The sequence below is a fragment of the Geotrypetes seraphini genome, chromosome 6 (genome assembly GCF_902459505.1).
Source record: "Geotrypetes seraphini chromosome 6, aGeoSer1.1, whole genome shotgun sequence".
Lineage (NCBI taxonomy): Eukaryota > Metazoa > Chordata > Amphibia > Gymnophiona > Dermophiidae > Geotrypetes > Geotrypetes seraphini.
The window spans coordinates 129,180,963-129,206,345 of NC_047089.1; the positions used below are offsets into that span (position 1 = coordinate 129,180,963).

Consider the following 25,383-nt stretch of genomic DNA (forward strand, 5'->3'; position numbering starts at 1 on the left):
GTGTTAAAAAGAAATAAACAACTAAATAAAATGATATGGAAAAACTCTAAAGAAAATTATAAATAATAACCCTACCATGTGATTCTAGATCTAAACTTGGTTATAGCTTAAGTAATAACTTTAAAGACCCAATCTACCGGTTCTTATAAATTTTATATATTCAATTTGTACCTGGTGACGGCTCACTTGAGGCTTGAACAGACCAAGCGGACGTAACGTCTGAACATATCTATTATTCAAGCACTATTTATATTGACTAAACGGAAGTGAGGAAATCTCATACTGCCGGAAGTAGAGACAGCATTGAGAGTACTATCTGTTGGCCTAAATTGCCAACCAATCAATGTCTAAATTCAAACCATCAGGTTCTAGAGTGTGCCAATTATATATTATACGTTGTTCTTTTTGTATTAAAGATTTAGATATGTCTCCATCAGTTTTTCTTGTTTGGATCAATACTGTGTATTTTAAATCTTGAAGTGTGTGTGATTTTTCGGTCCAATGTGAAACCAGGGGAGCAGAGATCCGATTTGTTCTGATATTACTTAAATGTTCAGTAATACGTGTTTTGATTTTGCGGATCGTTTGGCCTATGTATATCTTATTGCATGGGCATTGTATATAATATACTACTCCCCTGGATTCGCAATTGGTACCGCTGTTAAGAATGAATTTTTTCTTAGAAGTTTACCGGAAGGACTTAGATATAAATCTAACTGGATGCCACCAGGACAACCAGATCCGTTAATAGCTTCATTTGAGAAGTTAGTCCTTAAAGATATACTTAACCTAGAAGCTAACACCAATGAGTACAATTATTCTAATTTGACTCGATCACAACGACAAATAATACAAAATTTGAAGAAAGATACCTCCATATACATCTCCAGAGCTGACAAAGGAGGGGGAATAGTAATCCAGAATTACACGGATTACAAAAATGAAGCTATACGGCAATTATCAGAAGAGTCTTACTATCAAGTACTTCAACAGGATCCTACTGCCGAAATTAAACACAGCATTGATGAGTTACTAAACAAGGCCAATACCGAACAAATTTTGTCTTCTAAGGAAATCAAATTTCTTACCAACGATTTTCCCAGGATACCCAGAATCCATTTCATACCTAAAATACACAAGTCGGATAGTTCACCACCCGGCCGTCCAATTGTTGTAGGCACTGGCTCAGTTCTTGAGCCAGTGTCTCAATACCTGGATAGCCAATTAAAACATTTGGTTCCTCATGCTGAGTCATATATTAAAGACTCAACACATTTTTTACGATTTATAGATCAATTTTCTGAACAGCTTCATTCTGAAGAAACATTATTAGTTACAGCAGACGTGGTTGCGTTATACACTAACGTCCCTCAGATAGAAGCAGTCCAGCTGGTACAAACTCAACTGGCTAAGATGAATTACTCTCTCCCTAAAAAGAATTTGTTGAAAGAATTTGCCAAGTTGGTTATTCACAATAATTATTTCAAATTCGAAAATGAATTCTATCTTCAAATCAAGGGAGTTGCAATGGGGGCCACGGTAGCCCCCACATTAGCGTGTCTATATATGACTCAGTATGAGGAATCACATGTTTACACTTCATCACATTACCACCTAGTTTCCTGTTGGAAACGTTTTATAGATGATATATTCTTTGTGTGGAGAGGGGGTGAAACTACTTTAAGAATTTTTATGGAGGAATTAAATCAAAAGGATCCCAACATAGCATTAACCTATACATATAACAAGTATCAAATTTCATTTCTGGATATACAGATTAACAAACATCAACAAGGTTTCTCCACCACTCTTTACAAGAAAAAATCAGATCGTAACACTCTCTTACAATATCAGAGTTTTCACCCTAAAACTTTGAGAAATAGCATTCCTACCGGGCAGTTCCTTCGCGTTCGAAGGATCTGCTCGGAGGAATCCGATTTCGATATAGAAGCTAATCAAATGTATAATAAATTTATGCAAAGAGGGTATCCTGGGAAAATCGTCAAAAAAGCATGGAAAAGAGCCAAAAATTGCCATCGTCCCTGGCTAATGCTCAAAGAACAAACCAAACAAAAACAACAAGAAATGGTCTGTGTAATGCCTCACACACATAACAGTACAGCAATAAAACACATAATACTTAAACATTGGGCAATACTACAGTACCATCCGTCACTCAATGACAAACCAAAATTTGCATATTCACGTGCGTCTAATTTGGGCGAAATGCTTAAACATAGTCAATTCAACCAGACTACGGAAATAAAATCTCCACATAAGCCTTGTGGAAAATGCCGAACATGTAAACATATTTTGGATGCCAAACACGTGAATATTCCAACTTCTAAGAAAAAATTCATTCTTAACAGCGGTACCAATTGTGAATCCAGGGGAGTAGTATATTATATACAATGCCCATGCAATAAGATATACATAGGCCAAACGATCCGCAAAATCAAAACACGTATTACTGAACATTTAAGTAATATCAGAACAAATCGGATCTCTGCTCCCCTGGTTTCACATTGGACCGAAAAATCACACACACTTCAAGATTTAAAATACACAGTATTGATCCAAACAAGAAAAACTGATGGAGACATATCTAAATCTTTAATACAAAAAGAACAACGTATAATATATAATTGGCACACTCTAGAACCTGATGGTTTGAATTTAGACATTGATTGGTTGGCAATTTAGGCCAACAGATAGTACTCTCAATGCTGTCTCTACTTCCGGCAGTATGAGATTTCCTCACTTCCGTTTAGTCAATATAAATAGTGCTTGAATAATAGATATGTTCAGACGTTACGTCCGCTTGGTCTGTTCAAGCCTCAAGTGAGCCGTCACCAGGTACAAATTGAATATATAAAATTTATAAGAACCGGTAGATTGGGTCTTTAAAGTTATTACTTAAGCTATAACCAAGTTTAGATCTAGAATCACATGGTAGGGTTATTATTTATAATTTTCTTTAGAGTTTTTCCATATCATTTTATTTAGTTGTTTATTTCTTTTTAACACGTTAACATAGAGTTTGTCTGATCTTTCTTAGTGTTCCTCCCTGAAGAAGTAGCGAAATCCGGGTCGGAGGGACGGGACTCCAAACAGACAATGAAACAATGAGCAATGCAACATTTTAGATAAGCACTTTTACATTTTTTATTTTTTTGGTTTAATCACATATTTAGTTGTTTAGTTCAATGTCACCAATGAGAAGTAACACCTGAAGCAGTTCTCCGAGAAATAGCAACAATAATTATTAGATATATCAAACAGAATAGTATAGGGAGGGCCGGGGACTTGTGAAGGCTATGATGGTCCCCTTGAAAACCTCATTGTAGTGACATCACTACTGTATGGGTTTCTTGGTCTGAGCACTTCACAAACAATTTATAAAATAATCAACAATAATTCAAATAAAAGTATAGTTAGTGACCAAATAGGATCATATCATAAGACAAAGGTATCGAGACCTCGAGTATCATATTAATTTTTTCCCATATTGATTTCCAAAAATTGAGCATCAACGGACAATAAAACAACAAATGATCCAGTGTCTCTATTTCAAGATGTCAGTGCCAGCATCTATTAGACTTTGAACTATCCAACTTTTGTAAATGAACTGGGGGTCCAAAAAATCCTATATAACAAAAAGAACCAAGTTTGTCTTGTAGATGCTAACGCTGTACATCTCATTCTCCAAGTCCAAATTAGTGGCCATTGTGTAGCAGAAATATGCTGCTTTATTTCTATACTCCAGGGGCCTGATTCTCCAAAGTGCGTCCCAATTTTAGGCAGCGGGGCCACCACCATTCATTCCTATGGCAGGGGCGGGGTGTGGGCAGAAAGTGGGCGGGAGGGGACTTGGTGTGGGTGGGACATGGTTGGGGTTAAGGCAAAAGTGGGCATGGTATGGGCGGGGCATGGGCAGGGTTTGGGTAAAAGTGAGTGGAGAGTGGGCATGGTGTGGGTGGGGAGTGGGCATGGCTTAACCCGGAAGTGAATGCTGATTTGTCAATCCTTAACTTTGACAGCTGTCAATCATTTTGACAATGAGGTGTACCCATTATACTACTCACATTAATTAAAGAAATAGGCCTGTAGTTTCAAACCAACATGGGATCTATGTTTGGCTTTGGCAAAACTATTATTAAAGCTTCTGCCATAGTACCTGATATCTGACCCTTCGTTAGTTGTGATTAATATAATTAAAAAAGATGAGGTAACAGTATAGTTTTAAAAGATTTGAAAAACTCCACTGTGAATCCATCACTACCTGGAGCAGACCCAGCTTTGAGAGATTTCAATGCTGACTGAAGTTCTATAACCAATATAGGCGCCTCCAGTTTTTCCTTTAAATGCTCTGGAATTTTTTGCCCAATAATTGAATTTAAAAATTCTCTTCTTTCATCTTCTTTATTTGAATACAGCTTGGAAAAATATAATAATCCAAAAATTGTTTTAACAGATCTCCAATATGGGTATAGTGTTTTAACACATCTCCAATATGGGTATAGACTTTACATCTTTAATAATAATAATAATAATAACAGTTTATATACCGCAATACCGTGAAGTTCTATGTGGTTTACAAAAGATTAGAGAAAGTACAGAATAATTGGACTTAAGAGCGGAAAGAGTGAGTGAGTACGAGGGAGAAGAACATGTCAGTTGTCTAGGTATTTCAGGAACAGGTATGTTTTTAGACGCTTCCTAAATTCCTCATAAGTAGTGGGCGAGAGCAATTGCTCTAGGTTCTTACCCCATAATGCTGCCCGATGTGAGAGAAGGTGTTCATGGTGTTTTTTTAAATTGCAGCCTCTAACTGAAGGGGAAACAAAGTTTGAATGTGTGCTTCTCTTATGTTTGTTGGTGGAAAAGGAGAAAAGGTCCGTTATGTATTTGGGGGCTAGTCCATATAGTACTTTGAAGCAGAGGCAGGCGAATTTAAACTTTACGCGTGCTTCCATCGGCAACCAGTGCAACTGCCGGTAGTAGGGTATTACATGATTGAATTTCTTTAGCCCAAAGATAAGTCTGACCGCTGCGTTTTGCATTATTTGAAGATGTTGCATATTTTTGGGGGAGATTGTTAAGTAGGCGATATTGCAATAGTCAAGTTGACTTAGTACGAGGGATTGCACTAGGATTCTGAATGCTGACATGTCGAAATATGATTTAACAGATCTAAGTTTCCAGAGAATGAAAAAAACCCTTTCTGATCAAGGAGTCCACCTGGTCCTTCATGGTTAGGTATTGATCTAGAGTTACACCCAATATCTTCATGGTGGACTGAATAGGTTAACTAAGTTCATTTATTCATAGTGGGGTTTTGGTGTGGAGAGGCAACAAAGAATTTAGTTTTTTCTGGGTTGAGTTTGAGCTTGAAATCTGTCATATGGACGCAATCTTTATTCTTCTTTCTTTTGCTTTTCTGCTCTTTGGTACCCTGTCCCTCTTTATCTTCCTAGCTCCTTTCCTATAACCCTTCATTGTAGCTCCTTTTCAATCTAACCCTGTAAACCGTGCCGAGCTCTACGCTTGTGGAGATGGCGTGGTATACAAACCTAAGGTTTAGTTTAGTTTAGCTTTAAGATAATTAGCCAATAATCTTCCCGCTTTATTCAAGTTTCCATAATACACAGCTTGCTGACAAAACAAATCTTTCCTAGCCAATTGTGAAGAAATCTCATTATATTTAGCTTGCAGCAGGGCATTCAAAGTATCTTGTTCCCATTTCAAAGCCAATTGTGACTCTAAAATTCAAATAATTTGTTCCAAATTAGAAAATTCTGATCTGAGTAATTTCCTAATGTTAGTTTGAGTTGTGTTAGACCGCTTATCTAACAAAATCTAGGCGGTGTACAATAAAATATTTTTTTAAAAATAATACAACTTGACATATGACATATATAATAAGACCTTTTACAAGAGACAAATTGGACAGAGGGGAAGAAGTACAATGTATATATAGGAAAGAGGGGGAAAAGGGGAAAGCACAAGGTGGGGGAAGATAAAATGTGCTACATATCATAGTTCTTCTAAATCTGCTCTAGAAAGTTTACCAATGTTCACATATGATGCATTTGCTCCTCCACATGATTAACCTCCCTTTTTACTAAGCAGCAGGTAGAGGTTTAGCCCAGAGTGCTAAATGCTCTAACGCTCATAGAATACCTATGAGCATCGGAGCATTTAGTGCCCCAGGTCACAGTAGAAATCTCTACCACAGCTTAGCAAAAGGAGGGCCTAGATTTGCTCAGCTGTTACTTAAAGATCTATTTCTCTAGTTATTTTCTTTTAAACTTTTCATTTTACAATATAAGAAACATCGCTTTTTGTCCATTTATTTAAGTTCAGAACAAGACTATGAAGAGAAAGCTGTTCAAACACTTGCTGTGAACTCTCAATCATGAGCTTATTCTAAATCCTGGGGCAGAAAAGAGTAGAAACATAGAAACATAGAAGATGACGGCAGATAAAGGCCATAGCCCATCATGTTTGCCCACTCTACTGACCCACCCCCAAGTCTACTATCCTAGGGATCCCACAACTGATGACAGGTTTCCTTAGCTTAACCCTCTAAGGGATCCTACATGGGCATCCCATTTGCTCTTAAATTCTTGCACGCTCAGCGAGAGGGAGAATTAGAAGGCCTTGAGCATGCGCAGATGCATGCCCAAGGCCCGGCAAAGGCAGGAAGTTTTCAAGTGGCACCGGCACGTCCTGTTTGCTGCGTGCCAGTGCCAGATGGGGGGTAAGTTTCACGTTGTTCTGGCAGGGGATGCCAGTTCATTTGGGGGGGGGGTGCCGGTTCGAGCGGGAGGAGAAGTGCCGCTGGCCTCGGGGGGGGGGGAGGGGGGGCTGAACGTATCAAGTGAGTTTCCATTATTTCCTATGGGGAAACTTGCTTTGATATACGAGCATTTTGGTTTGCGAGCATGCTTCTGGAATGAATTATGCTCGTAAACCAAGGTACCACTGTATAAGATTATCCAGACCTAATGATTTTAATCGTCTACTCGGTTGTTTATCCATTATTGGATCCATAACAGCACTGAAGTCTCCAGCTACAATTAAATTAGTCTTAGCCATTATTTGTTGGAGTTTTTTTTTTTTTTTTTTAAAGAAATCTGCCTGATAGTGTTAGTTGTGTAAATATTACGAAGCGTCAGGGTATCTTTTCCTGAAGTCATATTGACATAGAGCCATCTACCCATTGGATCAGCCCAAAAGTTATCAAATTTAGCAGAGATGTTCTTATTAATCAGGATTGCCACACCTGCTTTTTTTCTTTATTGCTGGTGCGAAAAAACAATGCTTTATCCAACCCCCTTATAATTTAGCCACCTCGATTGCTGTTAGATGAGTCTCTTGAATGAAATAAATGTCTGCTTTTTGCTTTTTCAAAAAATTAAGAATTGTTTTCCTTTTGATGGGATGATCAAGTCCATTGACATTTAAGGAATATATCTTTAAAGCCTTTTTATTTAATTACAAAATCTTAAAGAATAAACCATTAATATCTTTTGACCAAATTTAAAAATAGACTTTCCACATACATCCAGGACCCTAAATTATAAATCCCCCTATTCCCACCCATACCCCATCCCTGTAAATCACACGAAAACCTGCATGTAAACATTTAGGGCTCCTTTTACAAAGCCGCGCTAGGGCCTTAACATGCGGAATAACATGCGCTAGCCGCTACCGCCTCCTTTTGAGCAGGCGGTAGATTTTCGGCTAGCACATGCTATAACGCGTGCTAATCCGGTGCATGCGCTAAAACCGCTAGTGCGGCTTTGCAAAAGGAGCCCTTAGACTAGGAAATCACCATCTCTCCCCAAGCACCCTAATTTATCCCAAATTAACACTCCATGCTCTGCTAAATATTAATAAAATCATGAATAAAATCACAATAGCTTATAATTACCATACAATATTAATTCATCTTAAGTAATTAATAAACAGTATGCATTACCAATTATCACTGAATATTTCATTTGAATTACAAGAAAATAATACATTCTAGGACAGGGGTGTCAAAGTCCTTCCTCGAGGGCCGCAATCCAGTCAGGTTTTCAGGATTTCCCCAATGAATATGCATGAGATCTATTTGCATGCACTGCTTACATTGTATGCTAATAGATCTCATGCATATTCATTGGGGAAATCATGAAAACCTGACTGGATTGCGGCCCTCGAGGAGGGACTTTAACACCTCTGGTCTAGGACATGGACATTTGTATGAAGTTAGCAAAATAAAAAATATAATAAATTCATTATGAACCTTACTCTACTAGGAATGTCAAATTCATGACATTCTATTAACTACTATCAACCATGTTTCCAGAAATTATCTAATGATGAAATGAACAGTAATAAATCATAATGAACACCTATAAACAATCTACTGTTAGATGCCATCAAATGGAAGCTATAATGAATAAAAGACACCATATAGAGGCTCTCTTAATTACATTACATTACATTAATCATAGTTAAACTCATAAGTATACATCAAATTTAATAAAATGAAAATTCAAAATCCATAGAACCAATAAAATAAATAAAGAAATTCTAGAGTTGAAGTTAATTAATATTGTTCCTTATAATGAATTATACTCAAATCTCACTATACTCTAATTACCCAAAATGTAATCAAATTAATAGAGATCAATATTCCCTCAATGGAATAACAAGACCATTTAAAAAACATATAATTTACTATTATTGTCAGTTAATTATAAAACCATATATAAACTTTAAATAACAATAAACCAATAAGAAGGATAAACCAACCCTTATTAATCATGTAATAGTATTAATAATAATAACTGAATAAAATAAAAACAAAATCATTGAGTTCTAAGAACTATAGATCCCCTTAATAACAGACAACTCATAAAGGTAAGGTTGTGCCACAGGGCCCTGGCAATAAAAACTGCAGCTGGAGTTAGCAAGTTTTCATGTTAAAGTCATGCCATTAGCAATCCTCCAGTCGCTAATCAAAAAGCAAACCCGTCCACAGGATAGACCTCTAAAACAGTCACAACCACTAGGCATAAGTCACTTTTTTAACTAAAATGGATAATTTATTTTAAAAAATTTTTTCCAAAAAATGACCTATAGATTTTCATTGGAAATTACCAATGCAATAAAATCAATAACATTAAGAAAAACATATTAAAAATATTTTATATTGGTGGGAAATACTATTCTATAGAGGAGATAAATACAAAAGCCTGACTAACAGTTGTAATGAACAAATCAAGATATTTCTCTGAACATGTAATGAATAAAGAACTCAACTTGTAAGACCAATTTACAGAACAAGTTCTTCTCTGTCTTCCTGTATCACTTGTCTTATGGAATTCTGGTTCTGCTGTTTGATAAAACACTGCTTTTTACACTCCATAAGCTGTTCAAAGTCACGCTACATCTTAGCCTGCTTCATGTTTTGGCCATGGCTCTCACGCACCAATTTTTGTTTCTCTCACAATTTCTTCCCAGGATTTTCTTGTTCCACAATATTCCTTGTATATTGATCTTTAATAGCCTTTCTTCTTTCTTGTGGGTCAGGAGAAACATAAACCTTCATCAGCTGCTTGCTGCAACAGGATTTCCACATTCTTTCACATGCTCACCCCCATCCATTAGATCACTAGACAGTCTTTGGAACTCCAGAAAAGCTTGAAAACCTTCCTCCTTACAAGGATCCAGCTTCTTGAAGACCCACGTCTACACCCCGGATGGATAGAATCCCAAAGACACCACCTAATATACCAAACGGAATCTCGCTAAAACTTGCATGCCACCACAAATATAACCTGAATTGCTACCACATTCTCTGACAACAAAGATGTACCCACCTGCAAAAAAAGCTATTTCATTTCCTAGTATATCTACACCGGAAATGCTGCAATTTAAACCACCCTAGGTCCACTAAGTCTGTATTTGTAAGTCTGCATGTTATGTCTATACTGTAATTGCTATAATCTAAACCCCTTGTCCATGTTGTAAATGCTGAAGAGTCTATGTCTCACTAAAGTTTGTCCTACCCATACTATTAATGTACTCCTGTAACCCATTCTGGGCTTCTTTGGGAGGACGGGCTAAATAAATGACTAAATAAATAAATATTGACTCTCTCCCTGTGCACATTCCTTTTGAAGCCCTCAGACTTCCTGTTCAAGTTTGAAACAATTGCTTTCCATACCTGCTGTACAGCTGTCATATTGGGCTTTCTTTTCATCATACTCCTGTGTTAATTCCTGGTACTTCTGTCGCAGGACCCTCAGCTCTTTGAGAACTGGAGCTAATGCTGACTTTCTCTCTGCTAGCAATGTGTGCAGTTTCTTTACCATTTCAGACATGTTGTTTAATGTTCAGCCCTTCATTTCATCCAGTTCACTCTTAAGGGCAGATATCCTTTTGAGTTCCTCCTGTGTGTCACTGTACCCAGAAATGCCTCTCTTCTGTTCAATTGTTTGCATTTGCTCTTGCACCACCTCATGACGCTGTTTTAAAGTTTTCTCTGTTCTCTGCAGAACCCCATGTTCTACTCAAGAGTTCTGCTATTTCCTGGTGCTTCTTTTTGAACACTGTGCTTTTGCCACGAAGCTTACTAACATAACGCTTAAACTCGTCCCTCTTTAGAACTTCAGTCCCATCAAATTCCTCTGTCTGACTTGCTTTTATTGCCATTTATTTTTCCAAATTTGTGATATCTTCCTTTGCTTCTAGCCTTTTCACTAACCTTTCAGGCTTTGCATCTGCTGCATGACAAATATCCTTCAGTTGCTTCTGCGATCTCTGCAACCTCTGCTCTGCATGAAACAAGCCAGGGAAGCTGAACACCACTGCAGCTCCTCGAGGCCAGGCAGGAAATCTCCACAGTTTTCTCTTGCACTATCACAAACATCTTCTGTAAACTCTCCGGCGCCATTTTATCCAACGAATAACAGTTAAACAGTAAAGTTCCTCCCCTTCAATTTGAATCTCCTTCTCCATTGGCTCTCACCAAAATCAATACAAATTTACCCATAACAGTTTTGCCACAAATCAAAAGAGGAAACTAGGTTTAAATATAATTAATAAGGAACTCCTTCATGTGCAGACTATATATCAGCCATTAAAAAAAAAAAAAATTCAAGTTGAAATAAAAATCCAAGTTGAAATAAAGATTGATAGCAGAATCTTCCTTTCATATCACCCTCTATGTCATCGAGTCTAAGTGCTGATTAATAAAGTCCTGTAACTTAGTTGGGTCCTCATAATGACTGGTTTTATTATTAAATGTTATTTTCATTACCGTCAGATATATCAGCCCATATTTTGCTCCCATTTGTTTCGGCTGAGGTCTGAGAAGCAGGAACTGCTTTCTTAAGCCAGCCGTGACTTTGGCAAAATCAGGCAGGAGATGGATTTTTGCTTCCTGCCACTTCAACGACCTCATTTGCTTAGCGGTAGACAAAATATCCAGAGCTTGTTTAAAATGCAGTACCCTGAATATCATGGGCCTGGGACCGTTTTGATTGTTGGAGGCTCTGGATGGAATTTGATGTGCTCTTTCTAATTACAGAGGATATTTCAGGTTGAGGGAGAGCAACTTTGGCAATAAATCTTCAAGAAAAGATCAGCATCTGATCCCTCTATCCCCTCTGGGGACCCTAATATTCTAATGTTGTTCCTCCGACTTCTTTTGTTAGTCTCCTCCAATTCTTTAGTCAGGCAATCCACTGCTTTATGGTCAGTCTGAAACTTATTTAAACTGTCTTCCTAAACAGAAACCCGGTGTTCCAACTGTACAGTTTTATTATCACATATCTGTAACTTCTGGCCAAGATTTTGAACTTATTTTTATTGTCTTTAGTTCAGTTGTATTAACCTGAATCATATCTCTTATAGTTTTCAGTTCAGATATAGCTTGTTCCAACAATTCTGATATATCCTTAGGTAATGGCACCTTTGAAGGAGTGGGTGGGTCTTGTTTAGCCCTTATAGCTGAGGCTCCTGCAGCAAATGCTGACTCCAGTTTAGACTGTCTTCCTGATGCCATATCAGCTGCAGAAGATTTCACAAATCAGATTATTCCCTTTGGGAGTGTGAATTTGACCTCTTATGTTATCAAATTAGCTGAATTGTGCTGATGAAGGAGGAGCAGTAAAATCACCCAGCCACCTTGTGTTGCAGCCAAGTTCCGGCCTTCTGCACCTTCATTAATACCCAAGATACGTATATTATTTATTCTGAATCTATTGTTTTGATCCTCCAGATCCTTTTTAAGTATGTCTAGTTCTTTGATTTTCCTTTGAATTGAGGTGATGCTTTCAGAGTTTACCTTTCATTGTATTTCCATGCTGATGAAGCGGGATTGTACTTCAGAAAATTGAGCTTTTAAATCGGTAATATCTTCTCTCAGAGCTGAGAGGGAACTATAATTATTACATCACATTAGTGATTTTTATTCCGCCATTACCTTGCAGTTCAAGGCGGATTACAAAAGAGGATTTTTGGACATGTCCAGAGGTGTTACAGAGTAGAGCGGGTTGCTTCAGAGGACTGAAATTATATCTTGCAAGATGCCCTTAATCAAAAGGATTAGAGAATGACACGGTGGCGGTTTACCCGCGGCCACCGCATTTTAGCCGCGGGTCACCGCCGAAAACGGGGAAGAAAACTAGCAGTCGCTGCGGCGACGGGGACAAGGCCATTCACCGCCCGCGGGGCGGTGAATGGGTCTTGTCCCCGCAGTGAGGCATGAAGGATCGCGCGGTCCCCGCAGCTTACACCCGCCTGCCCAATCGATCCTAGTGATTAGCCAGCTCTCTCCCTTCTCCTCACCTTAGTTTGTAGATTTTCTTTTTCGGCGACCCACACGCTATCAGAGAGCCACGCACCCGCCGCTGCTCAGTTTCGATCTTCTGCTCTGACGCAACCGGAAACAGGAAGTTGCAGCAGAACAGAAGATTGAACACTGAGCAGCCGCGTGTGTGCGGCTCTTTGGGAAAGCGTGCAGGTCGCTGAAAAAGAAAGCCTGCAAATTAAGGTGAGGAGAAGGGAGAGAGCTGGCTAAGCACCTGAGCACCCCCAATATTTTGGGGACCACATGTGACATGTTATCATCGTCCCTGCAGCTTTAGGGAGCTCCCCGAAGGCCGGCATGTTCCCTTCTCTCCACCATCATCCGCCTTCGCCCTGGCCTCCCAGTCTCACTTTAAAAACTAATTACAGCCTGCAAAGGATCGCCGGTGCTGTTGCAATTCTAGCAGGGTGCCGTCGGCCTCCGCCGCATGTTCCCTCTACTGCAATCCCACCCCTCCTCTGACATGACATCCTCTTTTGGTCTGGGATGGACTGCGGGTGAGGCGGACAACAGCCTACTAGAATCGCAACAGCACCGGTGATCCTCTGCAGGCCGTAATTAGTTTTTAAAGTGAGACCGGGAGGCCAGGGGGGAGCCGGATGGTGGTGGAGAGAAGGGAACATGCCGGCCTTCGGGGAGCTCCCTAAAGCTGCAGGGACGATGATAACATGTCACATGTGGTCCCCAAAATATTGGGGGTGCTCAGGCACACACAGCGCTGGCACCCAAGCCTCTATACAGCACTTCCCAACAGCCCCCCCCCCTCCCACCACAGTTAGCTCTTACACCAAGCCTTCTTTGTGTTGTTTTTATTGTGCATTTGCATTAGTTTATATATAGTTTCAAAAGTATTTGTAATGATTTTTTTTTGCTGGACTTGCGGGTCTCTGTTCTTTTGCTTGCATCAATTCCCTACAGTAGGGTTTGCTTTTTTTGTGTGTGTCTTTGCTCCCCCAACTCCGACCTATGTTTTATTATCAAAGAAAGGGTCTTGAAGGACTTGAACAAGAGAAAATTGATCCTGCCCCTTTCTTTGCTTTCAGTGGGTTACATGCTTATAAACTGTTAGAAAGAAATAATTTCCATATTATACCGCAAACACAGCTTAGTATATAGGGGCGCATGTTATCTTATATGTGATCTTATATCCTGCCAAGTCCTCCAAAGCAGAGTTCAAGGCAGGTTACAACAGCATTATCATTGCACAGAAATAAACATACAGTGCAAGTTAGAATCAGATTAAACTTGTTGCCGACTGTTGTCGATGGCTTTGTTCTGGCTGTCTAGCCTGTGGATGTTTGTTCCTTTGCAATTGTTAATAAAGATATTGAAAAAAAACCCCCAAAAAAACTCCTAATAAAGACTTCCGATACAGTGGGTTACAGATAATATTTTTGCTTCTCAAAGGTAGGCATACAATGCAAAATCAAGGTCAAGCTAAACCCCCTAACCAGGATTTCTGGATTATGTCCTTGTTGCCAAGGCTGGCATAGTAAACTAATTTCTTCTTGAGGGGACATGCCATGGGGATGGTATATGGACACAGGGGGGGGGGGGCAATGGCAGATACATAGGGGAGATATTAGAAATGGGGAAAAGTATATAAAATCGTACCCGTTTGAGGCTTTTATGTATGCAGCGGTGACGGTGACGGGGCGGTGAATGGGGTTGCAGTGGCGGTGACGGGGCGGTGAATGGGGTGGCAGTGGCGGTGACGGGGCGGTGAAGGGAATGGCGGTGACGGGGCGGTGCAGAGGATGGTGAGACGGGGACGGGGCGGTGACGGGGACCAATTTTTTCACCGTGTCATTCTCTAAAAAGGATCTCATCCATAATGAGTTGCTGAGATATTTCTCCTTCTTTAAGTGGAGCCATCTTTGTAGGAGACCGAGCCTTGTGTTTCTGCTTTTTGGATGCAGGCATTGGATTTGGGATTTTTTGGTAGACATACTCATAAATTCTATCTTCAAGAGTAAAATTTTCATAAAAGATTGAGAAAAATATAGAATAATCGCCAGATTCTTAGAAGAATCTCAGGAGCAAGGAGCTCAAGTGTCCATCTTGGTTGAAGCTCACCAGCGCCTCCCTCCCCCCCCCCCCCAAGTGATAAGTTTCAGCTGTAGTTTTGGTTTGGCAGAAAGCTTTCAGTTTTGATGGCAGTTTAGGTTTCTGACAAAATTGAAAAAAAAAAAAATTCTGTTCGTCTGTCTTTACTGACTCTGAACTTAAATACCTGTACATTTGAAATGAAAATGATAGATACTGTATGTAATATGATGAAACTGAGAAAATAATTAAGATCTCAGCTTTCTAATGCAATACCAGTAATTAAATTCGTGTTGCATGTTGATCACCCATCGACCACTTCTTGTTCAAGAAGGAAAAGGATGTTTGCTGCTGAAAAACTAGCCAAGAAACGTTTAACCCAATAAAAAGTCTCACCTTATATATTAACTTGTGTACATCTAATTTCAATTAATTCATGTTGACTAACACGGCAACCGATATAAAGGTGAATTCCTACCCATCCATTTTCTTATAGCTCCAGCCCACAGGTAGCTTTGAGAATAGCCCTATAAGGAGGTGGGGGGTGAGAAAAGATTGAGGATGACCCGCCCACTGCGTCCTGCGCGAATTCCAAAAGAGGCGGGCAGATAATTAGAGGCGGCGCTGTGGTTGGTAGCCGCGGGATTACGGGAATGTCGGAGCAGTGTTTAAGTCCGATAGTGGGAGGAGTAGGGAAGCACAGGGTCTGCACAGGGCGGAGATAAGAGCGTTGAAGTGAAGAGAGCGCGGCAGTTCCGGGTTAGCTATTGACAGTAGTGCATTCAAAGCGTTGTTTTTTTTTCTTTTTGAGGGGGGAAAGGGTTATTGGAGAGGTGGTAATTAAAGAAGTAACAGCTTGTCTGACTGTCTCATAAGGTTGTAGCCTTGCAGTGGCTCCGCCCCGGAGCATCGATGGTGTGCCGCGCACTCCCGCTTCGCCTCTCCATTTCCTCTTAATGTGCTTATTTATTGGATTCTTTTGTTCCTGCTGCTGCGGTGGTTGGTAATTGGTTCCCAAGGATGTCTCACACGCTTCTTCCGGAGACCCGCAAGTTCACCCGGGCTCTCAGCAAACCGGGAACGGCGGCGGAGCTGCGGCAAAGCGTCTCGGAGGTGGTGCGGAGCTCCGTTCTCTTGGTAAGTGCTATGTTCCCTGGCCAGAGGCTGGAGCCGTCGCAGACTGACCTTCTGTCCCTTCTCAAGCAATTACTATAGGCTGTGGCCTGCGCTGACCAAGTCTGGCAATTGGGTTTGTTTTTGGCACAATGATGAAGTTAAGTTTGCCGGTCGAATGCTTCTTGAGGAGGCGGTGAAAAGCACATGGGTAAGTTTCTATTGCTGAGGCAAGGTAGAGAGGGTGGAGCGCAAGCTCCCATATTTACCCATCGCTCTCGGGCCGAGAACCTAGTGTCCACCCTGCTTGATCACGTTAGGTGAGAAGTGGGCGGGAGCCGATGGACTTCCAGGATGATGCTTTTCTGTTTAGCTCCTCTGTGTTCCTTTTTGGAACATATAACATTAACCCAACACTTTGTTCGCTTTTAATACGTTAAACTCTTCTTTTTTAGGGGTGGGGGAGGAGAGTTGAGGAGGAGGGTGGCGGCGTGTTGTGGTTACTTGGCGCCTGAGTGCGCTTTTTGTTTTTCTAAGGTGTGCAATAACATTTTCTCAGGTGTCGTTAATGCCACTATTTCCCCTCTATTGTCAACCCTCCCCCTTCTCCTATTCTAATAGCTATAATCCTTATTGTTTTTTGGACTACTATTTTATTTTTTTCTGATTTTAGAGAAAAGAAAATACGTACTATGCCTGGGACCTCGTGACCAAAACACGTTCCAATGATGAGACAGTTGATTCTAGATTTTTTTTCCCCCCCAAACCTTTTTGAGCTCTAATACAGACGTTTCTTTTCCATAGCTGAAGAGTCTTATAAATCCGAGATGTTCGCTGAGAGGACATAAAATTAGCTTTAGAACATTAAAGAGTCAAGTATGTTAGGTAAATTTTGAGTTAGTAGCACATGTGAAAGTTGATGCCATTTTAAAAAATTGAGAATCTGGTAGGTGAAATTTATCTTTCAACTGATCAAAGGTTTTTAAAGTACTATTCGATAATTGACTTAAATACCATATGTTAATAAGTTTTCCCATTTAGATCAATAAACTGGAGATTTATAAATTAGAATAGATAAATTGTTTTAAATGATCATGTTATAGAAAGTATTTGAAGGGAGGGACATGGAGGATCTCTAATCGGAAAATAATGGGTATACATTGAAGGAACTAAGGCAGGCTTGCACGGCCTGTGTCTCCTACGTGAACATTCAGTTGAGGACAGGCTGCAGAAGGTTTTGATGGCTGGGATGGTTAAGATGGGCTGGAGTGAGCTTTGATGGAGATTCCAGTAGATGGAACCTAAGTACACTACTGGGCAGGGCTCAGGGTTTTTGGCCCAGAAATATCTAAGTAAAAGGACCATTTAAACTAAGTAATTTATGGAGCATGTATGGTTGGGCAGACTGGATGGACCTCTCGGGTCTTTATCTGCCATCATTTATTATGTTACTATGTAAATATGTAAAAGAGGAAATTGTGGCAGGTATATCATGAGATAGTACACTTCCCCCTCCCTGTTATTCGTGGGGTTTTTTCCCAGGCCCCTCCCCCGGAGAGACGCTCGTTGGCAGGCCCACATAAAAAAAGCAGCCCCAGGACTTGGATCGGGGCAAGGAGGGAGGCGGAGGGGGGCCATCGGAGGCAGAGGAGGCGAGCAGCTGCCCCAGGAGCACGGACCTTACCTGGTGGTCTAGTGGTGAAGCAGGGCAGGAGCGATCTTCCTACACTCCTGTCCCGTGCACAGCTGTGCTGTGAGTTTCTGTGGTCTCACGAGACTACAACAGGGAGTTCATGTTGTAGTCTTGTGAGACCAAGGGGGGAGTGTGTGGCGCAATGGTTAAAGCTACAGCCTCAGCACCCTGAGGTTGTGGGTTCAAACCCACGCTGCTCCTTGTGACCCTGGGCAAGTCACTTAATTCCCCCATTGCCCCAGGTACATTAGGTAGATTGTGAGCCTGCCGGGACAGACAGGGAAAAATGATTTGAGTACCTGAATAAATTCATGTAAACCGTTCTGAACTCCCCTGGGAGAACGGTATAGAAAAATTGAATAAATAAATAAATATTGAGTGGTGTAGGACAGGTACATTAAAATAATACAAAACGCAGGAATTAGCACATTTATGTGTCAAGATATCTTGCCTCTGGTAAGGGTGTCTGCCCAAATACTAAATCTTAAAGCATTGCAATTGTCTGAATCAGGTTCAAGTTGGTTGCAGGAGCAATGTTTGGTTTTAAATGGGTCCAAAACTGCTTGCTGGATCATTGGATTATCTGATTGCTCTGATACCGTGTTTCCCTGAAAATAATTCCTAGTGTTTTTTGGGCCCAAAATTAATATGACACTGTCTCTTATTTTTGGGGTAGGTTTTATTTTTTTCATGTACAATTATCTCCTGTGTGCTGTTGTTGATGACATCAGTGATGTGGCAGAGGAAATGCTCTGGTGGAAGAAGGCCGCAAAACAGCCTGTTTAGAGTGCTGCTGACACCGCTTTTTGCAGGGCGGTATGTAGGTCTTGGGGTTCAGACAGGAGGGAGAGATGAAAAAATGGGAGGGTCAGCGGGGGTTCGGCTGTGTGGCGGGGAAGTACTGCTGCCAGCGAATCCAGGGGCTAAGGCTTATTTTCAGAGTAGGGCTTATTTTCAGGGAACCACAGTAGTTCAATATTGTTTGGGGTTCCAATAAAGTTTGTAAACTCCTTTTTAGATAGAGTAACAAATTATCAGTTAAATATTTTTTTATAATAAATTTCTGATTGTTTAAAAAAGGAGTTTATAAGTATTTTACACCAACTTAGAGCAGTGGAATGTGCAACAAAGGTATTGCGTTATTCCTTTTTATTGCTGCGCTTTTTTCATTGGCTCCCCAGTCATGTACAGAATTAATTTTAAACGGTTTCTATTTGCACATTAGGCATGTAATCGTACACTAAGGCCTCTTTTTACAAAACTAAGATAGCAATTTCTAGCGTGGGAAGCTGTGCTGAATGGCCCGCGCTGCTCCCAACGCTCCTATGAGTGTCGGGAGCAGCGTGAGCCATTCAGCGTGGCTCTTTGCGCTAGAAACTATCGCAGTTTCGTAAAAGTGTAACTTCATTCTGTGTTCCTACTAGATGGCTGAACCCTCTTTTTCTGAGCCTAGAGTGATAATTCTCCATCCATTGAGTGCATGATGGGGTATTGAAGCAGGAGTGTGCTTACATTGAGAGGTGCTTTCATTGTGGATTGCATTGCCTGTACAGATTTGGACAGAAGTTAAAAAAAAAAAAAAAGTAATTTTATTTAAGACATTTTTTTTTTTTTTTTTTAAATGGCTTTTGGTATGCAGCTCCAGGAGAGATTAGGGAGTTGGGTTTTTTTTTTTAATCTGTAGTTAATTATAGGGTTAAGATTTAAATGCTTTCTAATCTTTATTTGTAGCTCTTTTCCTTTTGAAATTTTGTTTTATAAACTGCTGAGATTCTTGTAACCTAAGCGGTGTATCATTTTAATAAACTTCATTGTGAAGACTACAATATTGAAAATTTAACATACTTTGAGATTAATGGCAGAATTCTCCCATCATAACGCGTTGCCATTTTTTTCCCCCTCAGGCCTGACACTCGCTTTCTTTTTAGGCTTGACTTTTCCTAGCCATCTCAGTTTCTAGGCCAATGTCTCTCAAACTGTGTGCCTCAGAGATTCAGAGTGTGTCATGAGAGATTCCAGAATTTTACTTTATTAAAAAAAAAAATTCCTTTTATAAGCATACACTAGAATAGATGACATGAATGTCACGTAAGCAAGAGTGTCAATGTTATGTATGTCTATGGCCCAGATGTACTCAAGAGGATTGGTAAGACCACATGGGTCCACTCTGATCCAATTTTTGACAGATTTTTAAAAGAGCTATAGATGCATTAAAAATTTTACTTGTAAATGATTTGCGTAGAGGTTAGTCATAATCCCCTTCTCTCCTGTCTGATTGATTACTCTGAGAGCGACTCTTGCACATGCACAGAGCCAGCAGTGGAAGCCTCCTGTCACTCAGCTGTTCAGGGCAGGAAATCTTTCTTCTTTTCTTTAATGGGGCATGAACAATATTTGGCCCATTAAAAAAAAAAAGCCCCCTGCCGATGATGGCCCTCCCCAACATCCCGGCAGTGAAAATGGCAGTAGGAATGCCCACTCCCTTCGGCCATCCCGAGCTTCCCCTCCCCCCCCCAGTGTGAGAAAATATCGGCAGGAGTGATGCCGGATACTCCTCCAAACCTCTCTCCCACCCCAGTACCTTTTTGTGAAGAGAGCAGGAGGGAGGCTGAGGCCCGCCAATCCAAAATGGCGGGCCCCCTTCATGTGATGCATAGGGAGGGGGCCTAAGGCCCTGATTGGCTCAGATGCTGTTTAGTGTGTCAGAGCTAAAGTTTGAGAAACACTGCACTCTAGGTTGTACTATCCCCAACTGTTTTCCACCACAACTGAAACCTATCCCGATTCTCTCTCCCTCCCCTAGCTATTTTTTTTTTTTTTGTCATGTCTCAAGGGTGGAAACCAGCTGCTTCTCTGCCTTTTTTTTATTTTTTATTTGTTTTAACCACATACCCCCTAACACTTTCCCCTCTCCTTGTTCTATATCTTAGTATAACATTGGGCTATGAACTGATCCAGTAAAGGTAAGAGAAATTCTACTCTGTCTAAAACAGGGGTGCCCACACTTTTTGGGCTTGCGAGCTACTTTTTAAATGACCAAGTCACAATGATCTACCAACAATAAAATTTAAAAAAAACACAACGCACACTGTACGCATAGAAAATGTTAATCATCATTCCTATTCCAGGGTTTTCAAAGAGGTCAAAGCAGATGACTCTATGCACTATCACTTCAGTAACAACCATACAAAAATAGACAAATATACTCCCTCCCTTTTTACTAAACCACGTTAGCAGTTTTTAGTGCAGGGAGCTGCGCTGAATGCCCAGCGCTGCTCTCGACACTCCTAGGCTCCCTGCGCTAAAAACCTCTATTGCGGTTTAGTAAAAGGGGACCTTAGTGTAAAATATAGACAGCAGATATAAATTCAGACACATTTTGATCACAAAATTTAAAATAAAATCATTTTCCCTACCTTGTCTGGTGATTTCATGAGTCTCTGGTTGCACTTTCTTCTTCTGACTGTGCATCCAATCTTTCTTCCCTTCTTTTAGCCTGTATGCTTCCTCTCCTCCAGACCTCATTCCTTCCCCCAACTTTTCCTTCCTCTTCCCTGCCCTTTCTTTCTCTCTGCCTCCCTTTCATTTTTTCCTGTTTCTCTTCTTTCCTTCTGTCCCCCTGCCTGCCCTTTTTCTTTCTTTCTCCCTGCCCTCCCCCAAGTCACTGCCACTGCCATTGCCATCGGGGACTAGGACCCAAACGCCACCAATAACAGGCCCCAAGCTCTCCCTGCTTCGGCCAACCAGCATTCCTCTCCCCGACGTCAATTCTGCCATCGGGAAGAGGAAGGCTGATCAGCCCAAGATCGCGATCGACCTATTAGGGGAAATGCTGCCGGGTCCTGCCTTCGCGGAAACAGAAAGTAAGCAGGACCCGGCAGGAAGAAGAACAAATGCTTGTCTCCCGCATTAGCCCATAGCGAACGCTTGCTTCAGGGCTCTCAACATGTGCGCGCCGGCTTCCCTTCTCCCCTCCCCCCCCGGACATAACTTCCGGTTTCGGAGGGAAGAGAAGAGAAGCCGGCACGCACACGTTAGAGCCCGGAGCATAAGTTCGCTACGGGCTGAAATCTCCAAGCCGGTTTTTTGTTCAGCAGCGGCAGATGACAGCTGGGCGGATCGCCCAGCTAAAAGGCCCTAGGGAGAAAGAACACTGGAGAGGAAGGCTGATCGGCCCGTAGATCAGGACGGCAACACGAGTCTATCACAGAGCCCGGGATAGGCTCCGCGATCGACTCGCGTTGCCTTCCTGAGCTACTGGTCGATCGCGATCGACGCGTTGGGCACCCCTGGTCTAAAACATTTATTTGGATCAAAAAAATGCTGGGCAGCACATTGATATGTTTGAGCTGGCAGCTCCTCTTCCCCTTCAATTGATTACTTCTTCAAAAGACTTGGACACTAAAAGCTTACTCTGATTCAGTAAACCAGTGATATGCAGAGTATCAACAGAGTTAAAACTGGATGCTGATTGGGGGGGGGAGGGGGAAAACAGTATACGCTGCTGCAATAATCTGTCGGAGTTTATTTCACTGGATGTTTCTTCCTATCAATGCACAATTGGGGATTAGTTTATGAAATGACAGAAAGGGACACAGAATAATATCCCTGATAATCGAGTGCTGCCTTCCCCCACCAAACACCAGCATTGGCACTTGTTTCTGGTGCAGTTACTGTCCTGTTCTTGTGCTGCCATTTTGGAAAATGACAGCACCTGCCTCCATGCAGTGGATTAGGATATACCACTAGAGGTCAGACATGGGACATTTTATAAGAGGGAAAGTGGTGGAGTGAGTAGGAATCCCCACCAACTCCAAAGATGGGTATGGGAGTCTGTCCCACTGGGCCATTAGGAAAAGATTGTAAAGATATGTCAGACTGGCATGCCCACTCTCCCCACTACTATTTGATCTAGTATTGGAAACTCTTCTTTTGGCCATTGAGCAATCAAATAGTATTAAGGGAATATTTTATGGAAATAGTATGTATAAGATCTCTCCTTATGCCGATCTTTTATATCTTACGAAACCAGAAATATCTCATGTTCATGTTGATTAATGCCTTTGGAAACTTTTCGGGATACAAGATCAACTGGAGTAAATCTGAGGTATTACCTTTAAATGTTCATTGTGTGAAATCTCTATTAGATCCATATCCATTTATCTAGAAATCTTTTTTTTTTTTTTTTTTTTTTTAATAATTCTTTATTTATTACTTTTAAATTTTTCCAAGAAACCTCTTGTACAGAATATTGAAAAAGAAAACATCATATTAAAAGAAAACAATACAATATCGCCATTGGACAATAGCATTCTTGAAAAAGACTCGTATTAAAAAAAGAAAACAGTATCTCCATTGGACTATAACATTCTTAATCAATACTATTAATCCCAAAAAATAGATCTAAAATTCCCAATGTGTGCTGATAAAATAAATCATATTATTAACAAGAAAAGCAAAGCATCTGACTACAGTGGAGGAGTCTATCCAATTATTCTACTATTGATGTTATTTTGTTAACCCCTTCCAGGCGCCTCGTAGAGAGGAACCCTGTTAGTTGAGATGGGTCAAAAAAATACATATGTATTGGATCTATATTTAACAATACATTTACAGAGATATCGTAATAAGAAAGATCCTCCTATCATTGTTACTCCTGGTTTAAGAAGCAAGAATTGTCGTCTACGTTTTTGGGTATCCTTAGTCACGTCCGGGAACATCTGTATCTTTAGTCCCAAGAATTCTTTGTCTATTTTTAAAGAAGATTTTTAATAACCAATCTCTGTCCGGCAATAAAGCCACCTTTAGAATTAGTGTAGCAGGTATTACTATATCTTTCAAAGATGTTTCAAGGATTGCAGCAGCATCCTTTTGTAGATCCTGATTTAAAGAAGGAAAATCTTCTTCTTGTTCTTTCTCTTTCGATGGTAAATAAAATACTTGTGCAAAAGGAGGAAGCATTTCTTCTGAAACATTCAAATTTTCCATAAGATTTTTTCAACATTTCTTTTGCGGAAATCATTGGATTTTTTGGAAAATTTAATAATCTAAGATTAGTAGAGCGGAAATTATTTTCCAAATTTTCAATTTTTCTTCTCATAATAGTATTATCCTTAATAAGGGTAGTCTGTAATTGCTTCACTCCTAACAACTCTTTTTCAATATTTTCGACCTTATTATTTGTTATAGCAATCTCTTGTGTTAAAGTTTTTCAGTTCTTCTTTTTGTTTTAATACTGTTTTTTCCAATTCCTTTATCTGTGGGGATAATGACTGCCCCAAACTGATGACTAAGTCCCATAAGGAATCCAGGGTAACATTGGTAGGTTTTGTTAAGGCATAGGCAAAAGTACCTGCTTGTACTGGGTCAGTTGTCTCAATCTCCAGATTCCTCTCTTCCTCACCTTGACTTTTCAGCTGCTCCAAAGCTGTTCCTGCCGTGGGCTCGATGGAATCCATAGCCTGGCTCATCGAAGCCTCCCAAGAGAATAAGTCTGCCTCCTTGGCTAGACTGTCCTCTCTGGGTGAGCTGGCTCTCTGCGGCTGTGGAGGCGGGGTCCTTGTGTCGGGGCTCAGAGTCGTATCTAGCCCAGGGAGGTTCACAACGGCTTCACTCTCAACCGGGACCTCCAGCGGGCGATTCCCCGACGCCACCGTCTCCTGCTCCAGACGCCTCAGTATTTCGTCGATCCTAAACAGAGGAGAGGTTTCCGGGCGCTGTGAGACTCCACCAGCGCTCTTACCTCTCCTCTTCGGCATCGTAGTGAAGTAAGTACAACTTTAAGGGGAATTGCTGAGAGCGTCTCTCCGTGGTCAGTCCTTCGTGGCCATCTTAGATCTCAGTCAAGCTGCCTATCTAGAAATCTAAGGGTGTTAAATATTTAGGAGTAATGCTCTTGCAAACTGTGGGCGGCACTATCAACTAATGAGGAGTAGTGGCTCGTGGCCAGCAGGGGGTGATGTTTATGGGACGGTAATGGAATGGATGTCAGAACATGATAAGTGCAGTATTTTTTGTGAAGTTTTTCTACAAAAGAGCCTGTTTTTCGTATGATTCTGGGTAATTCTAGTTAGACAAATACATGTGTTAGTTAGGGCCACGCCCAAATAGAAGCGTACGAAAAAAAGGGTGAATAAAAATTTAAATATAATGTAGCTAAGGCCAGAAGAAAAACACACTATAGATTAAAATAAGGGAAAGAATGGTGTTTTTTTAATGCACTTTGATGCTAGGTTAGATCATGGAAGAAATCATGGGGTTTACATGGAATCCATTTTGGGTTCTCTGTTTGTACTATCTGTCTTTGGACACCATCTTGTGCCAGTGACTAGTTTTCTGTCTTCTTTGTCCTCTCTGAGTTTTCCCGCTCCCAGCAGCGTGGTGTTAATTAATACCACATGTGCTTGCTTTAGACTGGTAAAGAAAGATAACGTGTCCCAAACTGAATTAGATATAGTTTTGAATGAAAATTATGATTTATTGAATGGAGGCTTGGCCAAGCAAAGAGTGAATGAACAAATATGATTGGAGTGTGTGTATGGCTGTGTATTTTGAACAAAAGGAATAAGTTTTGAAAAACATAATATATATTTGCAACCTAAAGAAATCCTAAACCAGCATCTGGAAGTAATTTAGTCAGAGACTACTCTTGCTCTTT

At 40.6% G+C, this 25,383-nt stretch overlaps 1 protein-coding gene and 1 pseudogene across 2 annotated transcripts in view; one reads left to right on the forward strand and one right to left on the reverse strand.

Moving 5' to 3' along the window:
* Positions 1–9,331: 9,331 nt before the first annotated feature.
* On the reverse strand, positions 9,332–12,067 carry LOC117362908 (annotated as a pseudogene).
* Positions 12,068–15,580: 3,513 nt separating this feature from the next.
* The window catches only part of DOCK9 (dedicator of cytokinesis 9), a 1,074,749-nt gene continuing 1,064,946 nt past the window's right edge, over positions 15,581–25,383 (forward strand). For both annotated transcript variants that reach the window (XM_033947591.1, XM_033947593.1), the window contains exon 1: positions 15,581–16,057. In XM_033947591.1, the coding sequence (XP_033803482.1) occupies positions 15,941–16,057 (117 nt within the window). In that variant the 5' untranslated portion in view covers positions 15,581–15,940. The remainder of the gene's footprint in view (positions 16,058–25,383) is intronic.